We start from the raw sequence: 10,175 nt of genomic DNA on the forward strand, positions 1-10,175 counted from the left end.
ACCCCTCCCCCCGGCCCCGGGGGCTGCAAGTTACAGCCCCCGCTCTCCCGCCCGCCTCAGGGCCTGCACCTGCCCGCTCCACCCTGCAGGCCTAACGGGACGGCGCCTCGGGCCTCCGCTCGCGACACCCACAGCCCACTGGCACCTGCGGAGGAGCCTCCGTCCCCTCTGATTCCCTACATTCTTGACCTGGAGAGTCCAGGGTCAGCCCTGAATGCACAGCCACATCGGAGCGGCCAGCCTGGGGTAACTCCGTCTCCAAGAGGAGGGCAGTACCTACCTTGCAGGAGCCATCATGCACCTGAAATGAGCTCATGCGTGTAAATGGCCGGGCACCTGCTGTCTGCCAGACAAATAGCAGCTGAAATCGTGGCTCTTAAACTTGGTCTCTCCTGCCAGATTATGAAACAGATTTTTTTTTTAATGTTTATTTGTTTATTTTGAGATAGCGCAAGTTTGGGGGGGGGGGGTAGAGGCAGAGGAAGAGAGAGAGAGATTATCCCAAACAGGCCCCGCACTCCCAACGCAGACCCGTCCCGGGGTCTGGGGCCCACGAACCAAGAGATCATGACTGGAGCGGAAACCAAGAGTCAGACATCCAACTGACTGAGCCACCCAGGCCCCTCAACAGATTGTTTTTTTTAATTTAGTAAATGAATGAACGGCACCAAATCCCACGGTTAGGAGAGCACCAACGTTTCAAGACAAAAATCACAGGAACCACTGATGGCGCCCAGGTATTTGCTAAACCTATTCCTTGCTTTATTTTATTCCTATCTTCAAAGAAATATCATTTTCTTTTACTCACTTTTCTACTGTTTTATTTTCTACTTCCTTAATTTCGACCTTCCTCTTTATTAACACTATTTTTACCTTATTAGTGTAATAGTTTATTGAATTAAATAGTTTATTTTTTTTTCAACGTTTATTTATTTTTTTGGGACAGAGAGAGACAGAGCATGAACGGGGGAGGGGCAGAGACAGAGGGAGACACAGAATCAGAAACAGGCTCCAGGCTCTGAGCCATCAGCCCAGAGCCCGACGCGGGGCTCGAACTCACGGACCGCGAGATCGTGACCTGGCTGAAGTCGGACGCTTAACCGACTGCGCCACCCAGGCGCCCCTAAATGGTTTATTTTTAGTATTTTTTGGTAACCAAAATATTAATGTTTGTTTATTTTTCAGAGACAGAGACAGAGCAGGAGTGGGGGAGGGGAAGAGAGAGGGAAACACAGAATCTGAAGCAGAATCTGAAGCAGGCTCCAGGCTCTGAGCTGTCAGCACAGAGCCGGATGAGGGGCTCGAACTTGTGAACCCAGAGATCATGACCTGAGGAGAAGTTGGGACGCTCAACTGACTGAGCCACCCAGGCGCCCCGGTAATCAAAATATTAATGACTATGCATTTTCCTCTGAGTATGGCTTTAACTGTGTCCAATAGAGTTTCATATGAAGTGGGGTTTTTTTTCTTAAAAATTTCCAAATAATCTATAGTTTCAGTTTTTCCTATTTTCTTTATTGAAGGTATGTATAGTTTATATACAGCAAAATGCAGATATTTTAAAAGCAAAGCCTATGTAACCACCACCAGTTCAAAGATAGAACATTTCCAGCACTCCAGAGAGTTTCTCTCAGGTAGAAGAAAACAGGGGATTATCACATAGGTTAGTTTTACCTATTCTTGAAATTCATTTTAGAGGGCGCCTGGGTGGCTTAGTCGGTGTCTGACTTTGCCTCAGGTCATGATCTCATGGCTCATCGTTCACAGGTTCGAGCCCCAAGCCCCGTGGGTTCAAGCCCTGGGTTCAAGCCCTGAGCCCTGCATCGGGCTCTGTGCTGACAGCTCAAAGCCTGGAGCCTTCTTTGGATTCTGTGTCTCCCTCTTTCTCTGTCCCTGCTCACATTCTGTCTCTCTCTCAAAAATGAACATCGACGATTTTTTGAAAAGCATCTTGTACTCTTTTATGTCTTACATCTTTCACTCAGCATAATGTTCTTGAGAACCATCCATGCTGTTTTGTGTATCAATTGTTTTTTTAATTGCTAGGTAATATTTGACTTCTAAGTACATCGCAGTTTATTCTCCTGTTGATGGACATCTGGGTTGTTTCCAGTTTGGAGACAGTTATGCAAGAAAGCTGCCATTTACATTCACTCTTGCGTACAAGTCTTTCTGTGAACCCATTTCACTATATACATGGGAGTGGACTTGCTGGGTCATAGATTATGTTTTTGTAAGAACTGCCAGTTTTGCAGAATGGCTGTCCCATTTTATACTCCACCAGCAATGTAGGAGAGCATCAGTTTACACTCTCACAACATTCAGTATTGTCAGTCTTGTTAATTTTTTTCTTTTTTAATGTTTGTTTATTTTGAGAGAGAGACAGCATCAGCGGGGGAGGGGCAGAGAGAGAGGAGAGAATCCCAGGCAGGCTCTGCTCTGTCAGCACAGAGTCCGGTGCAGGGCTCAAACTCAGGGAATATCTAGTTGTTGATCTACGTAGCTATCCTTACACCAAGGCCACTCTGTCTCACTTGGCTTAGTCTCGAAATCAGAGGAAGCCCTCCAGATTTGGTCTTCTCTGAGATTGGGTTAGCCTTTCTAAGTCCTGTGAGTTTCCATATAAAGTATAGAATCAGCTGTTATTTCTACAACAACAACAAAAAGCCTGCTTGATACCATCAACCTGTTGTGCCATCAACAATTATCCTATGAAAATCACTCATTTTCTCAAATATACCTAACTTCATTCCATTAATTTTATATTGTTTCACTACTACTCATCTGAGAGGTAGACTATTTGTTCCTATTATGCTAGTCACTCTTGATTGAATCAATGTTATTCCCAGGGTCAGACACCTCTTTAATTGCCTTCTTCTTGGGTTCTGGATGTGCAACAACTCTGAATTGTTTTCTCCATTTCAAGCTACCTTAACAGTATGATGTGTTTACTTTTTTTTTTTTTTTTTTTTTTTGAACCCAGTGAATCGCTTTTATTTCGGTATGCATCCACATCTCAGCATTTAGTGGTCCTGAACAGAAAAGTGGAAAAACGCAGCGATTTGCCAGGAAGTCAAGCCCGCCAATTTCAGGGATCTGCTGTGCACACCGAGTTCTTTTTTAATCCCTGCTGAGGACCGTGAGAAACAGCAGCACCAAAACCGAAGTATGCACCGAATTCAAGGTTCTTTTTGTTCCAGTTGCCACATTCCAAACTAGACCCAAACGGATTGCAAGATGACCACATGAGAACCCTGTGTAAAACTTCTTCAATTTTTAAAAGCAAAAGCAATTACAGGAAAAGAAAATTCATTCAGAGGGATCGTGGGTGCTTACAAGTGTCTTCTGTGGCCTTTCTCCAAGTTTAACCACCAGGAACTTTGAGAGCTGGCAGGTGTGAGTACCCCTGGTGACTGTTCTTTTCACTTTATCAAAACCTGAGCTAAAAAACCGCATCAGCTGACGATGACAGCAGAGGGTGGCAGGGCTGAGGACCCAATATTCATTCCCAGGCTGGTGGAGAGTGAGTAAATGGGGTTCCAAAACTAAACGAGGGAAGTCAGAGACTCTTTCCAACCTTACCTGATGGCTTCTGGCCAAAGCAAGGAAGTATTGTGGAAAGTGTTGGGTGGTGATGGTACAAAAAGGGAGTTGAGGAGGAGGAAGGAAAAGGTGGCACCCCTTGATTAAGGTGGGGGAGAAGATATGGGGAGAGCCCTGAATTCCTCACCAAAGGCCAATTTCAGAGGGTAGCAGAGGGGGTTACAATCTATGCTTCGGCCAAGGGTGGTGGTGGAAAGTGAAGAAGGGACAATGGCTTGGGGGAGGGGGCGTGGGGGGGCATCATTTAAGACTTAAAAAAAGCAGGGGTGCAGCTGGAGCACCCACACACACCCAGCAGTAGTCCCACAGGCTGTGACCTGAAACCTTCACACCTAGTCTAGCAAGCCACCCCAAGCTGGAGGGCTGTTGCAGGGAGGGAGGGAGGGAGGGAGGCAGGCAGGGGGGCAGGGGGAGGAGAAGGGGAGAAGGCAGAGACCCCAGGCCGTGTAATCAGCAGCAAGGTGATTGTGTGATGTGTCTTTTCACAGTTGAGTTAGATGTGCCCCACCAGTTATGATGGGAACCCATTTAAATATACTTTCTTGATCCCAGAAGTTCAACTATGTGGACAGTGGTTACACTTGACAGGATGATTTGTTATAGCACAACATATATTTTAAGTGGACAAAAAAAATTAGTATCGTTTCCAGTATCTTAAGATAAATTGCCTTTGAATGGGAGCTTCCTTTCCAGTACTTTGAGGTCTACAAGACGTATCTGGAAAACTTTACTACTGTGGAAAATGAAGACTGCTTAAATCGAATGGGAGGGAGTAGGGGGAGGGCCTGTGGTTTTTCTTTTTGATTAATTGCTGTAACACTGTCCTTCAGGCGGCTGAGGGAGTTTCATGTTTTCTTTAGACATCATCAGGCGCCGGGGCTCTTGCAGGACGACTTTGATGCTATATGAATTCTGCCATTTTGCTAGCACTGATATGGCTCTTGGGTCCACCAGTCCATTAGAACTATTAACTCCATTCAGATTAATTTTTGTTACAGATCTTACAAAGGGGGGAGCTTCTGGGTATTTAGGTCCCCATTCTATTTTAAGGCTGTATATTCGGTTTTCATAAATTGTTCTTGGAGGCCCAATTATCATCCCTGTCCTTCTTGTAAGTGTCATGTCTTCATCATCTTCTAGACCCCAGCTAACTGTGCCATCTCCTACTCCTTTCTGGCCTTCTTCCAGTTCTTCCAACAGTCGAAAATTGCGAGGGACTTTTACTCCCGAGCCCGTGGTGGCTGCCATCTTGCGTCGCTGTCGCTCCTACTTTTTTTTTTTAAGATTTGTTTATTTTTGAGTGAGAGAGAAAATGCAAGCGGGGGAGGGGCAGAGAGAGAGAGGGAGACACAGAATCCAAAACATTTTACCTACTCATACCCCCACCTCTTAACCCAGATCAAAGGTTTAGAGGAGCCGGGTCGCCTGGGTGGCTCAGTTGGCTAAGCACCCGACTTTTGATTTAGGCTCAGGTCATGATCTCACTGTTCATGAGATCGAGCCCCATGAGATCGAGATGACCCTCTTCGCTGTCAGTGTGGATCCTGCTTAAGATTCTCTCTACTCCTCTGCAGCTCGTGTGCACACACTCTCTCTCTCTAAAAATAAATAGGGGCGCCTGGGTGGCTCAGTCGGTTAAGCGTCCAACTTCAACTCAGGTCATGATCTCATAGCTCTTGAGTTCGAGTCCCACACAGAGCCTGGAGCCTGCTTCAGATTCTGTGTCTCCCTCTCCCTCTGCTCCTCCCCTGCTCGTGCTTTGTCTCTCTCTCTCTCACAAAAATAAACAAACATTTAAAAAAATCAAATAAAGGGGCGCCTGGGTGGCGCAGTCGGTTAAGCGTCCGACTTCAGCCAGGTCATGATCTCGCACTCCGTGAGTTCGAGCCCCGCGTCGGGCTCTGGGCGGATGGCTCAGAGCCTGGAGCCTGTTTCCAATTCTGTGTCTCCCTCTCTCTCTCTGCCCCTCCCCCTTTCATGCTCTGTCTCTCTCTGTCCCAAAAATAAATAAACGTTGAAAAAAAAATTAAAAAAAAAATCAAATAAATACACATTTAAAAAAAAAGAGTTTGTGACTGGCTGGGTCAGTTGGTAGGACATGTGACCCTCGATGTCAGGGTCATGAATTCAAGCCCTCCATTGGTTGTAGAGATTACTTAAATTAAGTAAGTAAGTAAGTAAATAAATAAATCTTTACCAAAAAAAAAGTTTAGAAACTGCAATTTTATTCCTCATTTTCCCATCCATTCTCAGGCTCAACTCCTCTTATGTGCATATTTTTTAAGTAGGCTCCCTGTGGTGTGGAACTTGAACTCATGACCCTGCGATCAATATCTGAACTGAAATCAGGAGTTGGACACTTAACCAACCAGCCACCCAAGGCACTCCTTAAGAGTATCTACTTTTTTTTTTTTTTTTTTTTTTTTTTTGAGAGAGAGGGCGCAAGTTAGCCAGGGGCAGAGAGAGAGAGAGAGAAAGAGAAGCAGGGCTCACCTAGAGGTTCTGTTTTTACCCAAAGCAGGGCTTCACCCTGCTTTCTCTTTACCCAAAGCTTACCCGATGTGGGACTCGAACTCACCGACTGTGAGATCATGACCTAAGCCAAACTCAGATGCTTAACGACTGAGCCACCCAGGCACCCAAGAGTATCTTCTATTTGAAAACTCTTCACTGAACAACTGCCTTGTCACCTCCGAAAGTTGCTGCTGAGCCTGGCAGTCAACATGTTGAATGAATAAATTGTCCATTAAAATAATAATAATAATAATAATAATAATAATAATAATAATGATAATAATAATAATAATTTTTTAAAGAAAAAGGAAAAATAGGGGCACCTGGCTGGCTCAGTCAGAAGAGCATGACTCTTGATCTCGGGGTCCTGAGTTCGAGCCCCGTGTTTGGCGTAGAGATTACTTAAAAAATGAATGAATGAATGAATGAGTAAACTTTAAAGATATTTTTTAAAAATATTTTTAAGAAGAAAATGAATGTGGCAATGAGAAAGAATGAAATATGGCCCTTTGTAGCAACGTGGATGGAACTGGAGAGTGTGATGCTAAGTGAAATAAGCCATACAGAGAAAGACAGATACCATATGGTTTCACTCTTATGTGGATCCTGAGAAACTTAACAGAAACCCATGGGGGAGGGGAAGGAAAAAAAAAAAAAAAAGAGGTTAGAGTGGGAGAGAGCCAAAGCATAAGAGACTGTTGAGAACTGAGAGCAAACTGAGGGTTGATGGGGGGTGGGAGGGAGGGGAGGGTGGGTGATGGGTATTGAGGAGGGCACCTTTTGGGATGAGCACTGGGTGTTGTATGGAAACCAATTTGACAATAAATTTCATATATAAATAAAAAAAAAATAAATAAATAAAAAAAAAAAAAAAAAAAAGAAACACCCAACTAGCAAGTTTGAGGTCAAAATGGAGGCAGCTGAAGTCCTCCTTCATCAGCACAGTCCCTGGTACTCAGTAACCACTCAGGACCACCACAGGGCGGCTCAGGAAGACGGGATTTTTTTTCTAACTCACGGAGAAGCATCAGTCAACTCGCCAAGTCCTTTGCCTGCCAGCTTGTATCTGCCCAGAAGAGACTTCTTTTTCTAGTTGGCACAAAAGTTAGTACCCCTGCAAATGCCCAGGAAACAGAATTTACCACTGACACGTTGGTTGCTAGGAGGGATGTAGGTACTGAGATAAATAGCAGGGAGGGGCATCTAGCTGGCTTAGTTGGTGGAGGATGCCATTTTTGATCCCGGGGTTGTGAGTTCGAGTCCCACTTTGGTTGTATATATACATCTATCTATCTATCTATCTATCTATCATCTATCTATTAGCAGGAAAAGAAACCTGTCACATGAGCTGAGACATTTGGGTGCTTCTCTCAGGGTTGAGAGAGGACAATATGGTCAGTCCACCCTAATCTCTGTCAAATGCTTTTTTTACCTGTGAGTAGCTGGAGTTTCTGGAGGTCTCTCAAGCCTGAGGGTACAAAATGGCGCCCCTAAGAGCCTTCATTCCTTGCAGCCTTTCTCTTACCCGGTCCGAACCACACGGGGACTCCTGTCCCCTGGTGGCCAGTGTGGATTCCGCACACTCCCAGGAGCTAAATGCTACCTGATGCTGCGGGCTGGGGAGCAGTACCAGGTACCAGGTAAGGTCAACCACAGACAAATCATATCTGGAAAGCCCGTTTGCATGGGAAGGCACCGTTAGTTCCTGTCTTACGCGTGTATACTTGTAGTAATCTGTCCCAAATCATGGGAACTGACGCTTGAGGAAAAAAAAGCAAATCAAACGCACTATACGATTTTCAGATTCCGTTTTCTTAAAATCCTGTACGAATCTGCCAGAGTTCTTTGTGTTTTCCCTTCAGAGCTGAGTGTTCCGTCTGTTGTCCTTCTGCGGGCACATCACATACCGGATCTGTTTCTCCACATCCTGAGTCGCCAGAGACTTCATCATGTTTGTTTTAGAGGGCCGAAGCTAGAAGCGAAAATGCCCACTTAAAACGACTTTTTAAGGGGGCCCTGGGTGGCTCAGTCAGTTGAGCATCTGACTTCTGTTCAGGTCGTGATCTCAAGGTTCGTGAGTTCGAGGTGATCTCAAGGTTGGTGAGTTCGAGCCCAGCGTGGAGCCAGCTTCGGATCCTCTTTCTCCCTCTCTCTGCCCCTCCCTGCTCACACTCTCCGTCTTTCTCCAAAACGAATAAACATTTAAAACTTAATAATTAATTAATTAAAAAATAAAATTATGGTGAAATATAAAGAGCTTATCATTTTAGCCATTTTTAAGTGTACCGTTCCATGGCATTAAGTACATTCCCACTGTTGTGAAACCATCACCACCACCCATCTCCAGAACTTTTTTCATCTTCCCCAACTGAAACTCTGTCCCCACTAAACTCATTTCCTAGTGGCCACCATTCTGCTTTCTGACTCTATGAATCTGACCAGCCGAGGCCCGCCCACGCCCACTTTTGATTCTTACGGATGTGCTTTTGTATTGTGAATCTGCTGTCATATACCCACGACGTGAAAATTATGAGTCCTTCACTTCGTATCTTTGCTTGTGCTTTAAAAATCTTGTGGCACCTGGGTGGCTCAGTCGGTTAAGTGTCCGACTTCAGCTCAGGTCATAATCTCGCAGTTTAGAGTTCGAGCCCCGACTCAGGCTCTGTGCTGACAGCTCGGAGCCTGGAGCCTGCTTCCGATTCTGTGTCTCCCTCTATCTCTGCTTTTCCCCCACTCACAGTCTGTCTCTGTCTCTCAAAAATGAATAAGCGTTAAAGAAAATAAAAATCTAGTAAGACTTTTTTTATTGTGGTAAAATGTGCATACGATTTAGCATTCTAACTCTTTTTTTTTTTTTCAAGGTTTACTTTTGAGAAAGAGTGCAAGCAGGGAAAGAGCAGAGAGAGTGGGGGACAGAGGGTCCAAAGGGGGCCCTGCACTGACGGCAACAAGCCCGATGCAGGGCTCGAACTCATGAACCATGAGATCATGACCTTGAGCCATAACCAAGAGTCAGATGCTTAACCAACTGAGTCACCCAGGTCCTTCTCTTTTTTCATTTCCAATGTATAAATGTACACTTTGTTTTCTTTTTGTTTTTCTTTATCAGGCTTGATAAACTTTGGTGAGGTGTTTATCTTTTTTTTTTTTTTAATTTTTTTTCAACGTTTTTTATTTATTTTTGGGACAGAGAGAGACAGAGCATGAACGGGGGAGGGGCAGAGACAGAGGGAGACACAGAATCGGAAACAGGCTCCAGGCTCTGAGCCATCAGCCCAGAGCCCGACGCGGGGCTCAAACCCACAGACCGCGAGATCGTGATCTGGCTGAAGTCGGACGCTTAACCGACTGCGCCACCCAGGCACCCTGGTGAGGTGTTTATCTTATTGACACCCAGATAATAATAATAATAATAATAATAACAACAACAACAATAATAAAGATACACATGTACACATATTCTGGCAAAATTCCTGAACCTCATGGGTAACAGGAGAACTGTGCAAGTTTTCACACTGAAGGAAGAGGCTATTTTTAAAAAGGAAAGCAAATAAATCTAGCATGAGAATTCTCATTTGCTGCACTGGAAACAAGAAGACGGGGGAAGAATATCTACAAACAGAAAAGAAGCTGCAACTAAGAGCCGAGAATCTTATTCCCAGACAAAATGCCATTCATCTTTTGGGGCAGAAGAAAGATAATAGTGGATGCTCAAGGGCTCGATCTATTGCCCCTGGATGTGGGCTGAGGAAAATCCTTAAAGTTCTCTAATAGGTTGATAATTATATTAGAAAAGAGATCTCAATATTGGGTAGATGAAGAAAGAGTACAGTACTTGTGAATAATTTTGTACTAGATATAGTTACATCTTTTCCTTTTTTCACTACTTTTCTTTATTTTTTCATTTTCTTTTTTTTTCAATATATGAAATTTATTGTCAAATTGGTTTCCATACAACACCCAGTGCTCATCCCAAAAGGTGCCCTCCTCAATACCCATCACCCACCCTCTCCTCCCTCCCACCCCCCATCAACCCTCAGTTTGCTCTCAGTTCTCAA

At 44.6% G+C, this 10,175-nt stretch overlaps 1 protein-coding gene and 1 long non-coding RNA gene across 2 annotated transcripts; one reads left to right on the forward strand and one right to left on the reverse strand.

The window, feature by feature from the left end:
• Positions 1 to 231: 231 nt before the first annotated feature.
• LOC121015852 (uncharacterized) lies at positions 232 to 6,464 on the forward strand. Its single transcript, XR_005783997.1, has 4 exons — positions 232 to 246; positions 651 to 737; positions 2,984 to 3,650; positions 6,454 to 6,464. It is a non-coding gene; the product is annotated as an uncharacterized LOC121015852 (long non-coding RNA).
• On the reverse strand, positions 3,123 to 4,863 carry LOC121015850 (ubiquitin-conjugating enzyme E2 variant 1-like). Its single transcript, XM_040453115.1, has one exon. It carries the CDS (start codon positions 4,849 to 4,851, stop codon positions 4,408 to 4,410), a length of 444 nt encoding a protein of 147 aa, XP_040309049.1. The 5' UTR covers positions 4,852 to 4,863; the 3' UTR covers positions 3,123 to 4,407.
• Positions 6,465 to 10,175: the final 3,711 nt, after the last annotated feature.

The sequence above is a fragment of the Herpailurus yagouaroundi genome, unplaced genomic scaffold, assembly GCF_014898765.1.
Source record: "Herpailurus yagouaroundi ecotype Mexico unplaced genomic scaffold, PumYag 208, whole genome shotgun sequence".
Classification (NCBI taxonomy): domain Eukaryota; kingdom Metazoa; phylum Chordata; class Mammalia; order Carnivora; family Felidae; genus Herpailurus; species Herpailurus yagouaroundi.

What these genes read in the sequence shown, in the direction of transcription:
- LOC121015850 (XM_040453115.1), bottom strand. Translation starts at nt 4,851, where the DNA reads ATGGCAGCCACCACGGGCTCGGGAGTAAAAGTCCCTCGCAATTTTCGA.